The sequence below is a fragment of the Scomber japonicus genome, chromosome 18, assembly GCF_027409825.1.
Source record: "Scomber japonicus isolate fScoJap1 chromosome 18, fScoJap1.pri, whole genome shotgun sequence".
Lineage (NCBI taxonomy): Eukaryota > Metazoa > Chordata > Actinopteri > Scombriformes > Scombridae > Scomber > Scomber japonicus.
The window spans coordinates 23,462,698-23,481,968 of record NC_070595.1 but is presented as its reverse complement, the minus strand read 5'-3'; the positions used below and the strand labels follow the sequence as shown (position 1 = coordinate 23,481,968).

The window sequence follows — 19,271 nt, the reverse complement described above, 5'->3', positions numbered from 1 at the left end:
TAACCCTTCCTTCTCCTTGTTCTCCTGCCCCAGCTTTCCCTTTTCCCTGCTCCAGCCAGGATGGAGCAATAGGGCACTGCTAATTTGCTTGGTGGGTCATTAATTCTTCGTATGGCTATGGGGTCAGCAGAGCAGGCGAGCTTTGTTGTTTGATATTGGGCGAAACGGTGGTGGGGAGGCAAAGCAGATGTTTGTGTTGGCTGTCGAGGGAAAGCAGCACACTTGATGCCAACCCAATCACCATCTCATGCCAGGCAACAGCTGCCCAAATATATTTCAGCCAAAGTCTGGCAACGAGACGCAAGGGTGACCAGATCAGCAGATTAACTCACTTTTGATTTCTTTTCTCATGCTCCTTTAGCCATAACATAATTTGTTTTATTGCCCTTACCAAAGCCGCTCACTTGAAGGACTGTTCTGTGAGCAGTTTGTCTTTTTATTTGCCAAAATAATCTTGGGCATGTGTGAGGTTATTCATGGATATTTTATATTTGCAAGTCTAAAAGTTGAAGGTGAACTGGACACTGATAAATAGAAAACATACAGTAGTTTGTCTGCTTTGTTGTGTGCAGCTGATGTTCTATGTGCTTTCGCCTTTGAGGAGAGATGGGAATCTTAGCAGAGAGGACACAAAGAAACGGAGTCATAGACTAACCCAGATTTTTTCGCTGGCCATGGTAAAAATATAACAATGTATGCGCATACATAGACCCCAGAACAAGGACAGTTCATTTAACTCTCTCCTGCCTCTCCACTCAACTGATATGAGCCATTCATCACCGCCCACCTTCATATCTATGTGCTGCGTGGGAAGGACAGTGTGGGTATGCATGTGTGTTTGCGTGAAAACAGATTAAAGATAAATATCGTCCTCGTTGCCCACACGTTTGGATTCTGTTGTAAAATCTCCCAAAATTGATGAGATTCAGACCGACTTCACTCTGTTGTCCAGCTAACACTCAGAGTGTGCTGCCCTCTACTGATCTTTTCATGAACATCTGTACTCCAGACATCTGCTGTTAACAAACTACGATAGTTTGAAAAAGTCTGACAGGGAACAGGGAAAGGATTAACTGAATTTGCATTTTAGTCAACACAATTTCTTTAATATGTTTTTCCTAACAGAAATTTGAATGATCAGAGATAACATTTACACAAGCTACTCCTAACTGCTTCCTCACCACCAGTACATTGCACTTTCCTGGATCTAACATGTTTGTCTAAAGATACACAACCCCCCCTACAAACAGGCATCCTTCAGTTGATGCTAATTTGAAAGCAACACTTTCTCATTTTTACTGCCTCTTTGTTACTGTACTGTACATAACAAGAGGGTGAGCACCTGTGAAAAGAAAGAGCTACGTTGTCATGCAGGAAGATTTCAAATCCTGAATTATCATTAGCTCATTCTTCATCTCTAACTTAGTCGAGGTGGAGTGGGGGAATCAAAGGAGCCAAGTAATGAGGACCCACAGTAGCAGGCAAGGTAACCGTGGTTACATGTGGTGCATTAATGTATGTAATCTGTTACTGTGTCTGTGACAAGACAAGGACATGTAGTGTGCTAATTAAAGAAACCTTTCACTGCTCCTCCCTTAGACATAGGTCATATCTCATTAATGATGGTCTCAATGCACAAGGAGTCATTCATTAATGGTTATTTGGAAAAAGAAAGAGAAGATGTGGGGGTAGAGGGAATTCCTGTTTGCAGATACGACCTATAGCATACAAATCTAAATGAGTGTTTCCTCACTGATGCACAAGTGTGGATGGTCCCAGATTATCCAAGCAACAGCATCTTAAAGATTTATTATACAATTTTAAAAAATGCCAAGTGCAGCCTCCACATTTCAGCCTGCTATCACATGACAAAGCATGAAAATTATTCTTTGCCTTTGTTCAAAAACATTAATTTTTATTTTTGAAATGAATGGATATTTACAAGAACAAAAAAGATCAATGGCATGTTAATGTCATGTACATTACTAAATACAAAAAATATATAATTGAAAAAAATAAACCACATCTTCAAAATGCTTTCATTTCTGACACACCATTCTGGAAAAAAAGAAAAGAAGAAGGAAAATAAAAGCTGAGCTTTCTCCTGGGTTACGGGTTCAGCAGTGAAACCAATCCCACTTTAAGAAAAAGGAGAGATGCACAACCTCACGGTCAGTGCTTGTACCTGGATGTTCAGTGCACAGGGACACTTGTACAGAAACCATCGATAGTAGTGCACAGGCAGAGAGGCCGGTCTGCAATAACAGCATTTTAGTGGCTCTAGTAATATTACAAACCAAGCCAGGGGAATGTATTTTTGTTCCTTAAGACTGTAACCCTCTCTGGACAGAAATAATTACATTTCCCTATGTGCTTAAATGCTACTTCAAACAGCCCTCCATAGCAAAAAACAAACAAAACCAAAACCAAAAAAGAGAAAGTCTAAGAAGTATGGAAGGTTGTAGAGACTATGGTTATATCTACTGTTTTGTTTTCTCTTTGTCATCATAAGAACATTTTTAAATGGCTGACCTGCTCTCATGATGAAATTATTTCATGATCTCAACATATTAATCTTTGTTCTCTCATGATCAACTTTGGGGGGGGGGAAATTCTGATCTTTCACACGATTATTAGAAAAAGTGTGCAAGATGTAGTAATCATCTATAATCCAAATACATGAGGCAATCCACCCGTGATATTGCTTACGTCCAAGGTCATTACATTGTAGCTTACTGCCACAGGTGCACCATCACTCCCTGTAGGGGAATATTACAGCGATATTAGCAGTAGTGTAGTTGCATTAGCTTAACACATAACACATGGTGTCAACTTATGATATCAAATATGACCTGCTATATTTGGCAACCTTACTGATTATAGATGATCACGATATCCCAATCTACATGGTTATTATGGAAATAAAAACAATAAAATAATTGATGCTGTGATCACAGGAAAACGAGAGATTATTTTTATCAACATCATGAAATACTTACTCCACAATCAGAGAAAATAAAGCATAAAAAATGTGTGTACCATTGAAAAGGCTGCACAATATCTTAATAATAATAATAATAATAATAATAATAATAATATGTTCAGAAAATATTTGGAACTAGATCAGCATCTCACTGTGCTGATGTTTGAATGAGGGATGTGCCAAATTGTTTAAATAAGTGCAGTAGTTCATGAGAAATTGTGTTCAAAGTTGCATTTTTGCAGTGTTAAAAAACCTTAAAATTCCTCCTCTGCACCAAAACCAAATGACTTCTTCCATGGTTTCACTTTTACACTAATTGAAATCTGGATTTGGGGACATTCTACAAACAAACAACAGAGGCAGGACAGAAAATGTAACACCTGTGGCTTCTACAACCTCCCGTAAAGGAATCCCTGTCTGAATATAAAAGCAAGTGAGCCATTATCCTCGACAAGTGCAAATCCTCCCTGAGACTGGTCCATGTACCTACACAGACATCAGATTCAGCATGATACAACCCAAGTAACCTACTAGCAGACTAAACGAGTCACATCTGACCGGCCTAAAATTGTGTTTGGTGCCATTTTTGCAGCTCCAGTAGTACTATTTTCATACAACATTTGAAACAAAACACAGGGATTCATCATTATTACCAATCAGTCACTATAAAGGCTCTTCGAGCAGCATGTAAACCAGACTGGATAAAAAACAGGTTGATCACAAAAAAATGTTTTGAGTTGATCACACAGGTATTATTGCTAAAATGATTATCACTTTGATTTATTTGAATGATGAACCCCCTCCAGATACACGACCAGGAACTGGTCTCCATCCACAGATATGTAGAGAACAGAGCTGTGAGATATCACAGTAACTGGAGATGAGTGAGGAAGAGCTGAGTGAAGTGATTCAGCGTGTAATGCTCTGACGAGCTTCAGGGACTGGTGGCCGACAGAGGGAGATTAGGTCATCGTGTGTCTGTGAGCTGACCTCGGCTATGCAGACTCTGGAAGTGGGCTTCCTTCAGGATGCGGTTGATCTGCAGGTAGGTCACCAGGTTTGTAGGGCCGGCCAGTTCGGAGTAGTCGGCTGAGCTGGGCGGACTGCAGGGCCCCACAGCACATCGACTGCCGCAGCTCCCAGCCGCATGTTCTGGACTGCTGATGCTGCTGCTGCTCTCACTGTTGGATGACTAAAATCAGGATGTCAACATTAGCAGTATGACAGCAAACCTTCGTCCATGGTTTAAAAACAAGAGAGATATGGATATATCAATATCTAAATGTTCCACACTCACATGAATTTCAGACATGACATGATTTCATTTTAGAAAAAACAAAAAAACAACTCAAAACTGACATGTCTTGGGGTGACTCTTGACATTTTCCAAAGCTGGTTATTGAATTCACTTAGGGTAGTATGAAATGTCAAACCACGACCACTTTAAACAGGAGGGTCTTGGTTGGCTTCCAAGGAAACTCTGATTCACCTTTGGTGTTAACACAAAGCAGACAGACCAACCACCAGATTTTCTGATCATAAATATGTGACAATAGTATAATTAAAAAACTAACTGCATGTCTTGACCATGAGAAACGTTGATTTTGATCGATTGATATAATTGTGTAAGACAGTTTTGGTAACTTGAGCTGCAACGATTACTTTTATCATCAAGCCATGTTGCACCACCATAGCCCAGAACAGACAAACCAAACACTGGCTCTAGACAGGGCCTTTTGCATTTTTCACGAGTTTCATGGCTCTAAAAACTAATAATGCTCATGATGCTAACCTACCCATTTCCACATGAGCTAAACAAGCTAGATTAACATTTTACACACAGTAAAGCATGGTTTAGCATCATTTTCTGGACTGATGATGTCAGATGATGGTTGTAGTCAGTCCATATGATGTCATGTTCACAACTCTTAGTTTGTGAAGAGTCTGTGTAAACAGGAAATAGACTTCAACTAAAAACGTATCTTGTTGTCTTTCTTTGGTTTGAATCAAGTGAACCAAACTAGAAGTGTGTACGCAGCCCAAAATATACCAAAACTGCTGCTACTTAAATTTTAAGTAGCACACTAACTTTTAATGAAAGTTAGCGTGCAGCAAATGTTAGTTTAAGGCTGTATCCAAATGTCCAGACTCCACTGCACTTGCACAGATTTTGGGGGTGCGTTCCCGGGAAGTCTGCGAGTGCTGTCCAAAACCCCAAATCGCCAAGTACACAACAGGCCTCAATCTGCTAAACTAGATGTGAAGGTCCTTAGTTGAGGATTTAATGTAAATATAATATTAGCAGTGTCGAGCCGTTCATGTAAAGGGAAAATCTCACTGAGCATCCTGAGCAGATTTGTTGAGAGCAGCAGACCGATCAAAACCGTACAGAAACCAAGTTACAGGTACAGGAATTTCACTTCATCTCCATGGAAACACTGAAGGGCTTAAGTCTTTCTCCGAAATGCATTTCTGTACCAGGATGGCCCAGTGCCATTGCAGACTTGACGCTGAACACGTCAAAGTACATATGATTGAAGTGTGCAAAGGGATTAGGCTGCAGGTTCGGAGGGTGGATTTCAAACCTGGACAACTTTTTGCCTGGTTCTGTTACAATTCACACTCTACATCAGTATTAAGATTTAATTTCAATTTGACTGTTTATTGTACCTCAGAGTCCCAGGCATCCCGTCCTGGCTCAGGAGAGAGAGGATGAGCTCTGTTCTGCCTTTTGGCTTGGGGCACCAGGTGGCCGCTCTCCTCATCATGGCCACCACGCTGCCGCTTCCTGTTTAGGGCACAAGTACAAACACAGACAATTAAAAAAAACAAAAAAAAACACACACATACAATGAGCAAAACAGGTGGTGGTCACACAATACTCCAATACTTAACAATCTTAAAAAACATAGAAGCAGCACTTGAAGTCAGTACATCTAAGGAAGGCTGGTAGGCTTTTAGGCACAGACTTTATCCCCTTATTTATTTATTATTTATTCTGTATGCACACACCCACGACCCCATATACACACACACACACACACACACACACATATATATATATACACACCCGTATGAACAGCCAATACATAACGCTCCCACTTTCGTTTCCACAACAAGCTAGCCATGTTACCAAGGTCAAAACAAAACAAAGATAACAGAGTAAACTCATTAAATAATCGACAAACACGGCTGTAATCAACAAGGCCGCTGCTCCAATGAGTCAAACCTAAGACTTTTCTCGAAAAATGCCCATAATTATTATTTTAAATGGCAGCTGCAAGTGGACATTTAAGGCCACAGTAACGTTATTGCATCTTAACAGGATCCATTGTGTGTTTTTCACAATACAGCGTTAACGCTAGCTATATGATCACTTATCGATACATAAAGCACTGTACGCCTCACTCACCTGTTTTCAGTCAACATGTGATGACACTGAAGGCATCAATCTCGAAGAATTTCCTTTGTATTTATTCTGACCAGACTGGAGGACCGGGCTAGTTGACGTTATCGGCTTTTTTAGCTTGTTTCCTGACACTCGATGGCCTACCAACTGAGCTAGCAAACTAGCCTTGCCTGACTAGCAATTTATACTGAACAATTATGTGATAAAGTTATCCATTATCTCAGGAAAGAAATCTGATGTAATTAAACTAAGCGGATACTTTATGTACTGGTTAGCTATCCGGCGTTAAGAAGCTAGCTAGTGACCGAGCCAGCCCCACTTGATAAAATGTAGAATGCAAGCTATCGACGGAGCTAGCTAACGTTTCTGCTAGATAACCTTCTTAGCTGATGATGCTCTTAAGTAACCGTCAACAGCACATATTACAGAAAGTCCGCTTAGCTACTTTTATAAAAGGCTAAGAACCTCCATATCACAGCTCAAGTAAGATTAGACTTATTTAGATTTAGTTCAACCCTACTAGCTGTAATAATAGCCTCAGCTACATCTACAGCCAGCCGCGACAGTTGTGTTTACATGGCACTGCGGCTGCGCAGAGACCCTGAATGGTACGTTCAGGGAAAACGGGGATAAAAATATCAACAACGACTTTGCTTGTTTGATATGCGAGTCGGATAAGCAGAATAACATTTTCATTGGAGTCAGATATAGTGTGATATAATCGAGAGAAAGTGGTAGTTATTAATGAGATTATTTGCTGTATCAATATTGCGCTGATTACACCTATTCAATGTATTAGAAATTTACGAGTAGCACTTTAAGGCAACAAAAATAACACTGGCGCACGTTTTGCAGTGGAACACACAGAATCTGCTACTTTACACGATGATTAATTGAATAATTACATAGCATGAGGTTATTGATTTCATTTATAAAATTGTAATAGGTCTAAATGAGCCAACAAGTCGACAACCATTTCCCGTTTACAGATGCTGTTGCTGGCAATTATTCAACCTGACACAGTTAACATACCCAAAAGATGTCGCTGTTTACAATGGGACGCGTTTTCGATACACTGGCTAAATGCAATTTGGCTATTGCTTCGGGGATTAAAAATACCCACTGCGATTTTAATGAAAAGATATGCATAAACTGCTTAGACAGCGAGCTACAGGGGTTGCCATTTCGCCTTAATTGTGACGAGGATATATTATAGCCTATACAAAATGGACAATGCTTTATTCCGATTTTTTTTATATTGGCCTATTTATTTATATTTATTTGCATGGAACTGTTAAGACATTGCAGCTGGAAAGAAAACAAGCGGATTGAAGGGTTGACATCTTCTCAACCCGGAAATTACACTCTGCAAAACAGCCAGTCCAGTCAGCCAATAGTGTAAAAAAAAAAGAGAAAGACAAAAACGCCTCCGCCAATGACTCAATCGGCGGACTGAGGTGAGATTAACAGGGATTCTCAGCGGCGGCAGTCCCATTAGTATAAAAGGAAATAATCGCAATGGGCACCACCGACTCAAAACTGAACTTCAGGAAAGCAGTGATTCAGCTGACAACCAAAACACAGGTAAATGCGCCTCCATACAACTGAACACAAGATGATTATAGACCTACAAAGCTGATGAGCGCGCCGCATCACCGAGGAGATGAGATAACGCTTATGATGTGGTAGCATAAAAACAGACTGTCTGATGTTGCATACAGCCTTTATAATACACGTATATTTTACATAGGCTATTTATGAAAATATGTATAAACGCGATGCATGCATCGAACTCAAAACACGTCGTATTTCTCATCAAATATTGGATTAAATGATGGCATATTCTGCGATGGCAATACCATAAACCTTTATTCAAATGTACATGTTTAGTTTAGACAGAGATATGAACGATGCGTAGATAAATCAAAGCCGATGACGTTGGTCTGGAAATGACCACGTTTGCAGATGCGGCAGGTGCTTAGATCAGTGTGCCAGATAATATGTCCTCACTGTTAAAATACAGGCTGTGTTTACATTGCCATTAGATAGGCCTTGAAACAGCAATACAACGTCATGCAAGACTAAACATCATTGTAATATGATCCAAAAGGCAAAATTATATGTTACTATAATATATATTGTATTGTAATACTGTACAATGCAAGATCATCAGGTCATTTGTATTTCAAGTCTCACTAACTTAAAGTGCATTTGGCATGTGGGTATTGAATTATAAACATATTTTCTACAGCCAGTGGAAGCCACAGATGATGCCTTCTGGGACCAGTTCTGGGCAGACACTACCACCACAGTCCAGGATGTTTTTGCACTGGTGCCAGCTGCAGAGATAAGAGCTGTTCGAGAGGAGTCCCCCTCAAATTTAGCAACCCTATGCTATAAGGTATGAACTGTTACTGCATCTATGTAATCAGCAGCTGATGAGACTGCATGAGGGTATGCTTGCATTGAGGCTTTAACATGGTATAATTTTGTTTTAAAAGAATGCAGGTTTTTTTTTTCTCTCAGTCTGTTATTAAAACACAGCCCCATGGTCTCAGATGTGGGAATAAATGAGTCAACTCCCCTTCCTTTCTCTTTGCTTCCCGTTTCTAGCTCCCAGCTTCCGTTTGAAGCTGCCTATCAGAAACAAAACAGACACACTGGATACTTGCAGCCTAATTAAATAAAGAGGAGGAGATGAGAGCCCTTGAAGCTGGGCTGATTCAAAGGGATGTGTTACCCATTTTAGGCACAAGCTGCAGAATGTTGTTGATTGAACATAGATAATAAATCATGTTCAAACAAAAATATGTGTTAAAGGCCCAAAACAACAACAACAAGTGTCTCCATCTCATGGGCAAAATATTTTTATTGTCAAATGAATCACACTGTAGATATCCAGTGTAGTTCCTGAACAAACAATAGCCACTCCACATAGTTTTATGTTTACCGAAATATACAAGTACTCTGGATAGATGAGTACATTCAGACACTGTATCTTTGTTCTCCGATAATAAAATCATCCCAGTTGATGGCATAGTAAAATAAAAACATTATAAGGATATGGCCAGTTAATCAAAATATTGGGATTTGCTAAGAATTTGATGTTTAATAAAAGAGTGTTACAATACGTTTTGATTGTAGAACAAATAAAGAGCTCAAACTTAGCTATTTGTTTTTGTACTTCATGTATTGACTTTGTAATCACTTATTAAACTCTTAAAAAGAAGCTTAACATGAATAAAAAAAGGCACCAGTGCAGTCACAGGGAATTGGATGAGTCATCAAAAACTAATAAGATGGCACATTACATTAAAATAGTAGAGCAAGCCTTTTCTGTCTGAAGTCAAATAATTAAGCTGCATTTTTAATGTGATGAGTTTGTGACTGTGTGTGTGTGTGTGTGTGTACTTCTTTTTCTCAACTCTTTAGGCAGTGGAGAGGCTGGTACAGGGGGCAGAGTCTGGCTGCCCTACAGAGAGGGAGAAGCAGGTGATCCTGAACTGTACTCGTATCCTGACCCGCATCCTTCCATACATCTTTGAGGACCAGGACTGGAGAGGATTCTTCTGGTCAACGGTGCCCGGTGCTGGGCGGGCTGGGGTGAGTGCAGACAGGAAAGGAAAATCTATTTTCCAACGTTCCTAAAAAGAAGGAAAAAAATAAGCATCAAGTCACTATTAATCACTTTTAATGCCGATTATCAGATAGTATAGCTGTTTTTTTGTGTAGTCTTACTCTGAGCACATGATGATTGTATGAAGCGTTGAGTCATACTAGAGTATACCATGATGATACAACATAATGAATATCTCTACTTTTACTAGAAGAGCTCCTATTTGGCTCAAGTGGCCACAACAAATGGGAGATATACCATGGCAACACTTAACAAAAAAACTTCATTAAATCAAATTCACCCACATGAAGCCAAATTAAAAAGGTAACTAAGTATTATAATTATAGCCTGGGATTTGGGTATCAGTTGTGTCAGTGTGCATGCATTTAAGATGTATTTATGTGCGTTGAGTGAAAGAAAGTAAAATACAACAAAACTGAGGAAACACGACTCAACCAAACCAAAACAAGTCACTGTAGGGGAGAACAGAGAAATGCACACAGCAGCAGCCGCCAGCAGTCAGAGGAGAGTGACGTGTGCTGCAGCCCAGAATGAAATAACCTGGAAACACCCTCAGATGTTCCTGGTAGTACAACAAATAATTGTCTGCGAAACAAAGCAGACAACTAGGACACCTGTATGCATAGTGCACAACAGATAATGTTGCATTGGTTATTACAAGACTCATCCTTCACTCAGTTAATCAGTTAAAAGTAGTTTCCTCATTCCAGTTGTAAGGAGTTGTGTTTTCCTCTTTCCTTGTAGAGCAAGAAATATGCCACAAGATCATGTCAGCTGTTACTGAGCCATTTCATTTGGCTCGTCACCCTATTCTACAATTTGACCATTCATGTCATTTCTTTCAGTTGACTGGACAGAAAAATATTCTAGTTTCTAGTTTCAAACATTATGATGTGATCCTTTCCAGACAGATGAGCTCGATGATGATGACGGAGCTCGACCACTGGCCGAGTCGCTGCTCCTGGCTATCGCTGACCTGCTCTTCTGCCCTGACTTCACCGTGCATAGCCACAAGAGAGGCCCTGTGAGTACCCAGCATCTCTATCCTGTCACTGCGTGATCCAAAGTCAGCAAGTTTATTATATCATGACCATTCAGGAAGAAATTATTAACTAGAGACATTTTATGGCAGCAGCTTAACTTGATCTGGTTGTTTTTCAAGTGTACAAATATTTTTGAACACTCTTTCCTTCTTCCTGGTTTGAAGTTGCCCAACTGACCTGTCACCCGAGTTCCTCTAAACAGACAACACTGACTAAAGATTGTAATGGATAATGCATGTCACTCTTACCAGGAAGAATTCCTAGTCCATTATGGAGGCAGGAATGTTGCATGTCACACTGCACATTTGCAGATCACAATCAAAACTCTGTTTATCATTTCATCATCTTTCTGTTGTTTCTTAAGTAAGTAACATCCTGGAAAATCGCCACAAGGCTGTACAGGGAACTTCAGATAAAGTCAGACTGCTCTCAGAAAAATGGTGACATTCTAATTGCACAATAGACAGGTGAAAAAGAAGGCTTTGGAGGTTGGGTCAGTGGACACAATATTATAATTAGACACCAGAAACGGTTATTTGCATCCTGTCTCTTCCCAACAGTCAACATGTTTCCATTGCAGCAATATTTCCATCACCTTGGCTGAATCTATTAGTTGCTTTAACTGTGTGACAGATGGCTGATTAGAAAAATGCTTAAGCATCAAAGAATCAACCAAAAAACAAGCAAGGTCTTGTTAGAGAAACATTTGCAATGTCATTGATCATATATTCTGGGAAATGTTAATCCTGCACTTAATTAGATTCCTGAATGTTTTTCCAGGACTCAGTAGAGAACATGCAGTCTATAGACAGCTGTGAATACATCTGGGAGGCAGGGGTTGGCTTCGCACAGTCCCCCCCTCTTAATTACATCCATGACTTGAACAGGTAAGACTAGGTGCTGTGTGCAGCTGTCATTAGCAACATCTGTGTCACATATAGTCTTTACTTTCTCATCTTGATGTTGGACTGACCAAAACTCTTCTTTTTTGTGTCTCACCAGGACAGAGCTGCTAAGATTGTTACTAACCTGCTTTTCTGAGGCCATGTACCTGCCTCCTTCAACAGACAATAGCGTCCTCAACCCCTGGGTGACATTCTTTTGTTCCACAGAAAATAGGTAAGGTGTTGGAATGCACAAAATGCTAGCTAAAAACTGACATGGCACATTCTTGAATCACCAATGTCGTCTTTATATCTTTGTCCCTAGGCATGCCTTACCACTGTTCACCTCTCTGCTCAATGTGGTGTGTGCCTATGATCCAGTGGGCTATGGCATCCCATACAACCATCTGCTCTTCTCTGACTACCGGGAACAGCTAGTGGAGCAGGCCGTACAAATCCTCATTGTGACACTGGAGCATGATGGAGGGGTTCCCTACCGGCCTCCCTCTCCATCCAGCATGGAGGAACAAGAGGTACAACACAAAAGACCACCAGAAATAAACCAATCAGATGCTGACATGTTCGTGTGTGTTTTTATATCATTCATGCTTTTATCTTTGTGCAGACTACAGGCCCTGAAAACCTGTTTGTGAATTATTTGTCAAGGATTCATAGAGAGGAGGTATGCCTATCGTGATTTCTATAAAATACATGAAGATCATCTACACAAAGATCACTTGTCCCACACCTTCCTTTTTGTTCTCCAATTGGCAGGACTTTGACTTTGTACTGAAGGGTCTTGCTCGTTTGCTGACCAACCCTTTGACTCAGACTTACCTGCCCAACTCCACCAAGAAGATCCAGTTCCACCAAGAGCTTTTGGTGCTTTTCTGGAAGCTTTGTGACTTCAATAAGGTTGGAAAGAAGTACAATTAAATATTTCTTTGGGTAGATTTGGCATTACAAATCGGTCTTATTAAGCACAATCGCTTTTGTGTTCCCACGACAGAAATTCCTGTTTTTTGTCCTGAAGAGTAGTGATGTCTTGGATATTCTGGTTCCTATTCTCTACTACCTTAATGATGCCAGGGCTGACCAGTGTAAGTCTCCTCTGCTGTGTTACTAGTTTCCATTCACCCAACAAAACTCTACTTTGCATTTGTATTTATTCCCCTTCTGATGTGTTGTATGCTTTGACTGCAGCCCGTGTTGGACTCATGCACATTGGTGTGTTCATTTTGCTACTGCTGAGTGGGGAGAGAAACTTTGGAGTGCGCCTGAATAAGCCCTACTCTATCCATGTGCCAATGGACATCCCAGTTTTTACAGGGACTCATGCTGATCTGCTTATAGTGGTGAGATGCCTGCCACATTACATCATCCTGTTTTGATGGCAGCCTAATGAAAAAACAGTCAGTCAGGGCTCACAGCTGTCACTTTGTTTGTTTTGTAGGTCTTCCACAAGATTATCACCACAGGCCATCAGCGTCTCCAGCCCCTATTTGACTGCCTCCTCACCATTGTTGTTAATGGTGAATTGCTTTGGCGCCATCTGTTGGACAATGCACATATTTTAACAATATTGACTCAATTTTATTATCTCATAAAAAATAGATATCACCTACTTAAAGAGGCCTGTTATAGTTTTCATCACTTAACTACACACTTATATGCTTAACTTTTCTCCTGCTTCCTTTACAGTGTCTCCCTATTTGAAGAGCCTATCCATGGTAGCAGCTAATAAACTGCTCCACCTACTGGAGGCCTTCTCCACAAGCTGGTACCTGTTCTCTGCAGCCCAGAACCATCACCTTGTATTCTTCCTTCTTGAGGCGTTTAACAATATCATCCAGTACCAGTTTGATGGTGAGCGAATGCTGACATATGACAGATTTCTGTGATTGAGTGGAACTGCAGATAGAGGTTTTAGTTGGGACTTTGTTTCACAGCTTTAGCTAACACATCTGCTCAGGAAATCTGTCCCTTTCTCACTCACCTCTAGGAAACTGTAACCTGGTGTACGCCATCATCCGCAAACGTAACGTGTTCCACCAGCTGGCGAATCTGCCATCTGATTCCGGTTCCATTCAGAAGGCTTTGCAGAGAAAGAGGAAGTCTCCAGATGTCATTTCCCGCACCAGCTCCCAGGAGACTGTGTCCATGGAGGGCTCTCACCCTGCAGTGCCAGCAGAGCCTGGTACATTAAAAACCAGTCTGGTCGCTATGCCAGGTACTGACTGATGTTACTGATTTAATGTTGAAACGAATTGGCTCTTTGTTCAACTTACTTTTCATTTTTGCAATATTGCAAATATCAGATATACTGTATCTGCCCTGTATACAAGCTAACTTGGACTAACTGTATGATCATTCAGAAAGGGCATATTTAGTTTGTCAGTAATTTTAAAATGTTGAAGTGAACCACTGGCTCAGTTTCTCAAAAATATAAAAATGAGGATTTGTAAAACATTTTCAAGGTCTAGTGATACTCTGTAATTTTTGTTATTCTCAGAATTGTTGACAGACAGAAAAATAAATAACAGAATTATTATTTAATAACTTTTCCTGATATATGTTTTCATGCAGGCATTGATAAACTGACTGAGAAGTCTCAAGTATCAGAGGATGGTACCATGGTCTCAGTCCCAAAGACAGACTCCCCAGACACAGTCCCCTCAGACCAAAGTGCAGTCACTGGGACTAGTGACACTGAGTCAAACTCAGGCAGAGACAATGAAGTAAATGCGTGTGTGTGTGTGTGTGTGTGTGTGCCTGTTTGTATGAACTGTACTACTTCAGATGAATTTGCATGTTAGTAAATCCATTTCCTCACATTTATCAGGATGTTTTCTACACTGAAGCAGAAATGGAGAGAAGACGTTTGTCAAGTGCATCTTCAACATCATTTTGGGCTCCCACACCTGAATGGGTCTGTAACTTATTTTCCTATGAGCCTTCTCTAACTTTTCATAGATTATATCTCTTTGGCAGAATGATTATTTGACTCTTTTTGTCATAGGTCCTCTCTTGGAAGTGTAAGCTACCCCTGCAGACTATCATGCGTCTGCTGCAAGTGCTAGTTCCCCAGGTGGAGAAGATCTGCATTGACAAGTACGTAAAGAGTTTTCTTCCATCTGGGTTCTCATGCACAAATTGGCTGTGATGCCTTCTCAATGCTCCCAGGAACATTTTAAAACAGCCTCATGTGTTTCCTTGCAGGGGTCTGACAGATGAATCAGAGATCCTCAAGTTTCTCCAGCATGGCACATTAGTGGGCCTGCTGCCAGTTCCTCACCCCATCCTCATCAGAAAGTATCAGGCCAATGCAGGCACTGCAATGTGGTTTCGCACCTACATGTGGGGTGTAGTCTATTTGCGGTGAGTAAGGCATAAGAGCTAAGTTATTCACACTCATCAGTCATCTTTACATGCTGACTAAAACTTTTTTTTAAATGTTTTATTCTAGCAATGTGGACCCTCCTATCTGGTATGACACTGATGTCCGCCTTTTTGAAATTCAGAGGATGTAAACAGAGCATTTTCTGACTAGAATGGGAATGTTCAATACCAGGATTCCTCTTCCCTTCAGTATATACTGGTTTCACCGTAAACCTCACTGTGTTTAACTTGCCTCGTAATCATCATAATGCTTGCCCCACACACCGCCGACTTTGGTAGGAAAGTCATCCAGACTTGTGAGGTAGAGATACCGGTCAGATTCAATGGAGAAATTATTGAATTATATTGTCTATAAACAACTGTGTTTGTACATTTCTTCAGACCTCAAGACCACAGAATGTCTGTCAAAGCACTGATATGACTGGAGTGTTTGCCGAGGGCTCTCTTCTTGACCGCATAGACATGAAAGGGGAAATATTGTTTAAATTTTCAGTCAGACTTGCTATAGAAGGAGCGTGGTGCTTTCCAACAGAGGCTTGTTACATATCTTGGACGGCACAATATTGGTGTTTCACATTATTTGTCGTACTTGCCATGCTTTAAAGTGAACTTGCACTCTTTGAGTTGTCCGTTATTATGGTTGTAATTTATGTGACAATGTAACTTTACAGGATTTACAATAATACAGATTGTATGTTTTTATGTATATGGCCAGGTTTCAGTTTCTGATCTGGCTGGCTATGCTTAATAATGCTTGATGTTAAAAATTGTATTTTCCTTAAATTATCCTGAAAATATATATTGATATGTATCTGTGAAATGTGTGTTGGTCATATTATTCTGTGTGGTTTCTGTGTAAAATTGTTAATATTTCAATTCATTTCTTGTGCCTCTGTGTAGCTTGGCCACAATACATTCTCATGAATGCCCCATTACACCTTGACCACTAGATGGCACCATGTCCCTCTCAGTATCCAGTCTGGTAAAGGTTTGACCTTTGAACATTTATATGGCTGCCACAATTAAAAAGCAGCTGACACTTAGGAAATTGCTCCCCTAGCACTGCTTGTAATAAACAAGCCATCTTTCTTCCCTCCAACATAAGGTCCTCAAACCTGTGACTACTGAGGTGACAAGTATATTGACAAATAAATTTCATGTACATACTTATGAATGCTATCACTTGAAATTAGTATTGTGATTCAGAGTAACACTATGTTTGCACTCCAGCACACTGGACCATCTCTAAATGATGAGTGATGGGAATTTAAATGTTCAGGCAGCAGACCAACAACTGAGTTAAAACATTTATTCTTTGTAGTCAATATCAAAAGAATTAAAAAAAAAAAAGTTACACATTTAATACATAAGATCATAAATACTACATGTTCAAAAACAAATCCGGCTAAGAGATTAAGTATACTTCAAAGAGACTGGCGACTGAGTGCATGCGGTAGAAGATTCCAAAAGGAAGTCCGATATTCACAATAGCAGCCCACATTGTGAATTTGTAGAATTTTATCTCAACGGCGTGATCAAACTGGGGACGAGCACCAAATGCAGGCATGATCCACAACTGTCAATACAAAAATAGGTGAATGAGCAGGATACATTTCCAGAAGACAGCATAACACTACATGCAACAGTTACCGTTAATCAGAAAATTAAAAACAAAAAACTTACAATGATGTTTGCTAGCAGCATAAAGGCACAGACTTCCTTCAGTACTCTTCTCTTCAAGCTTAGCTTTTGAGAACTTGAAGTAAGGATGTACATTGATTTACTGTTTTCTACAACAAGACTCATCTCTGTATTCTCTTGGCAAGCATGGGCATTTGTGTGCAGAGCTGCTTCCTGCATCACATGGAAGGGCTCCCGGTGTAGGCCTTCAATGATGAAATAGTTCTGCAGTCCTAGCTGGAGCACTGTCAGGACAGCCCAGGACAGGTTGAGGGCATTCAGATAGCCTCTGGCTCCTGTTGCTACCACAGCCACAATAGTGAAATAGCTGATGATGAACTGTCCCATTGAGGCTCCCACCAGCAGCCCCACATCCAGGCTGCGTGTTGGGTTTTTCTCTGACACGTGCTCCCTGTGGTCTAGCCTGTAGATGATACAGCCGATGATAGTGGAGAGGGACATCATGCTCACTATTACTATATTCATGATAAAATGAATCAGCAGTGCCTGGTTTGTCTTCTCCCCCTCCTCTTTTAGTATGAATACCTCATACATTATAAATGTTACAAGTCCTGCCACCACTATGAATATTCCTGTGATAGGGCCCAAACACACATCTTTTGGATGGAATTTAACAATGTGGTGGCTGTGATCCTCTACAAGTCGGCCGACATTTTTCCACATGACGTAGGCCATAGCAGCGGCAAAAAGGCTGTATTCTATGTTAAAGGGGTACAGGTAGTAGCAGGCCTCTTTGAAGGTGTCACATGCTGAGTGACTGCATTTACACTTCTTGTCACCGTAGCTGGCTGAAATGGAAAGATCAGCAATTCTTAAGTTTTATTCTTAACCAGTGATCAAAATGATTGAATTAAAAAAAAAAAAAAAACAAACATTAGATACCTCTGTACATCTTATGTGAAGCACTGACATTCAGATCAGGAATCTCAGTTTGGTGAATAGATTCCTCAGTAACAGCTGCCATCCATACTACCAGGTTTGTTGAAAGTGTAAGAGTGAGTCCGCACCTGAAAGAATGAAAAAAAATAATGTCCTGTAAAAATTAAAGACATTCTAGTGAGGGAAAATTGTCTGCAGTAAAGAAAATAACTTATCTACCGAGTGAAATTTGTGTGAAGCTGCACACAGTCCTTTGCATGAATCCACAGGAAATAGGTCTAACAACAAAACAGGTTGTGTTAAGTTATCAACTCATCTCAATTATTGTCTTGTAATGTATAACCAGTGTTCTTAAAATGCATCAACCTGGATTAACAAAAAAACAGCTTGCACGACAGGGAAAGCAACTTTAACAGCAGAGTCACAGTGAAGGTAGCCCACATAAGTGGCAATCTTGAAGATGTCCATGAGGAAACTGAGCAGCCCGAAAAGCAAAAGTCCAACTGCAACACAAACATTTAGGTGATTAAGCCTTGAGATGAGATACCTAAATTCAAAGGCTTAATATGAAAAAGGACTGTAAAATAGTCCCCACCTCTGAGCCATACAGGCCCTGCATGGCTGTCTTTGAACAAGACTGCTTGATCTTTCCGGAAAGTGAACACTGTGTAAACCAGCATCCATAACATAGTGAGGAGGAGGAGAATGATGAGGAAGATTTGCCTGTGCACAGCAGTAATGGCCACACTGTTGAAGGCACTGCCGCTGACCAGGGCACAGCCCAGGATCAGGATGTTAATGCAGATGATGCCGGACAAGAGCCATCCACCACCGTGATGGGCTCGCTCCATCACCGCCTCCACATGGTGCACACCCTCTCTAACATCCTCAACAATGGACAGCTGGGAAGGACTAGTCAGGTGCTGGATGTTATCCATCTGTGCTGCTGTTTCAATGTTGGACGGATGGGCCTCCTGAACATCATTGGGTGTTTTACTAAGAACACAAGTGTGTTAGCAATAAACATCATTGACTGTCCAACATTCTTGTAAATTCACACTGAAATATTACAGGCCTATATAGGGGCTTTCAAAATGTACAGTAGGGCACCAGAATCTAGAACTTTATTTTTCCGTGAGGTTCATATCATTTAAATGTCACCACATCCTTTCTGTATTAGGGGCCTTGTAGGCAAAGTGTAGCCGGATAGTAGCTTGATAGTAGCTGGATAGTCCTCAATCAACCTCAATTGAACAACCTCAATCTTAAACTGTGAATATTACCGTGTGAAGAGTTTGTTGCAAGTCCGGAACATCTGTTGAGCTACCGTTTTCAT

At 40.5% G+C, this 19,271-nt stretch overlaps 3 protein-coding genes across 3 annotated transcripts; 1 reads left to right on the top strand and 2 right to left on the bottom strand.

The window, feature by feature from the left end:
* Positions 1-1,936: 1,936 nt before the first annotated feature.
* On the bottom strand, positions 1,937-6,932 carry LOC128378667 (uncharacterized). The gene is made up of 3 exons (XM_053338232.1): positions 6,396-6,932; positions 5,654-5,771; positions 1,937-4,175 (listed from the first exon to the last, which is right to left on the bottom strand). The coding sequence occupies exons 1-3, from the start codon at positions 6,410-6,412 to the stop codon at positions 3,951-3,953; spliced, it is 360 nt and encodes a 119-aa protein (XP_053194207.1). The 5' UTR covers positions 6,413-6,932; the 3' UTR covers positions 1,937-3,950.
* A 929-nt stretch (positions 6,933-7,861) lies between these two features.
* On the top strand, positions 7,862-15,605 carry hid1a (HID1 domain containing a). The gene is made up of 19 exons (XM_053338477.1): positions 7,862-7,976; positions 8,644-8,793; positions 9,825-9,995; positions 10,937-11,053; positions 11,853-11,959; positions 12,075-12,191; positions 12,282-12,489; positions 12,582-12,638; positions 12,731-12,871; positions 12,966-13,056; positions 13,160-13,311; positions 13,410-13,488; positions 13,658-13,822; positions 13,959-14,186; positions 14,543-14,641; positions 14,818-14,885; positions 14,976-15,067; positions 15,176-15,334; positions 15,423-15,605. Exons 1-19 carry the CDS (start codon positions 7,911-7,913, stop codon positions 15,484-15,486), a joined length of 2,331 nt encoding a protein of 776 aa, XP_053194452.1. The 5' UTR covers positions 7,862-7,910; the 3' UTR covers positions 15,487-15,605.
* Positions 15,606-16,666: 1,061 nt separating this feature from the next.
* otop2 (otopetrin 2) lies at positions 16,667-19,271 on the bottom strand. The gene is made up of 7 exons (XM_053338919.1): positions 19,219-19,271; positions 18,531-18,931; positions 18,302-18,438; positions 18,155-18,213; positions 17,939-18,063; positions 17,039-17,844; positions 16,667-16,931 (listed from the first exon to the last, which is right to left on the bottom strand). Exons 1-7 carry the CDS (start codon positions 19,269-19,271, stop codon positions 16,761-16,763), a joined length of 1,752 nt encoding a protein of 583 aa, XP_053194894.1. The 3' UTR covers positions 16,667-16,760.

What these genes read in the sequence shown, in the direction of transcription:
- LOC128378667 (XM_053338232.1), bottom strand. An exon ending in GGGATGCCTGGGACTCTGAG is followed by an intron (nt 4,176 to 5,653) that starts GTACAATAAACA and finishes TCCTGATTTTAG; the next exon opens with TCATCCAACAGTGAGAGCAG.
- hid1a (XM_053338477.1), top strand. Translation starts at nt 7,911, where the DNA reads ATGGGCACCACCGACTCAAAACTGAACTTCAGGAAAGCAGTGATTCAG. An exon ending in CCGGTGCTGGGCGGGCTGGG is followed by an intron (nt 9,996 to 10,936) that starts GTGAGTGCAGAC and finishes GATCCTTTCCAG; the next exon opens with ACAGATGAGCTCGATGATGA. An exon ending in AGCTTTGTGACTTCAATAAG is followed by an intron (nt 12,872 to 12,965) that starts GTTGGAAAGAAG and finishes TTCCCACGACAG; the next exon opens with AAATTCCTGTTTTTTGTCCT.
- otop2 (XM_053338919.1), bottom strand. Translation starts at nt 19,271, where the DNA reads ATGAAAACGGTAGCTCAACAGATGTTCCGGACTTGCAACAAACTCTTC. An exon ending in TGCAACAAACTCTTCACACG is followed by an intron (nt 18,932 to 19,218) that starts GTAATATTCACA and finishes TTGTGTTCTTAG; the next exon opens with TAAAACACCCAATGATGTTC. An exon ending in CTTCACACAAATTTCACTCG is followed by an intron (nt 18,064 to 18,154) that starts GTAGATAAGTTA and finishes TCATTCTTTCAG; the next exon opens with GTGCGGACTCACTCTTACAC.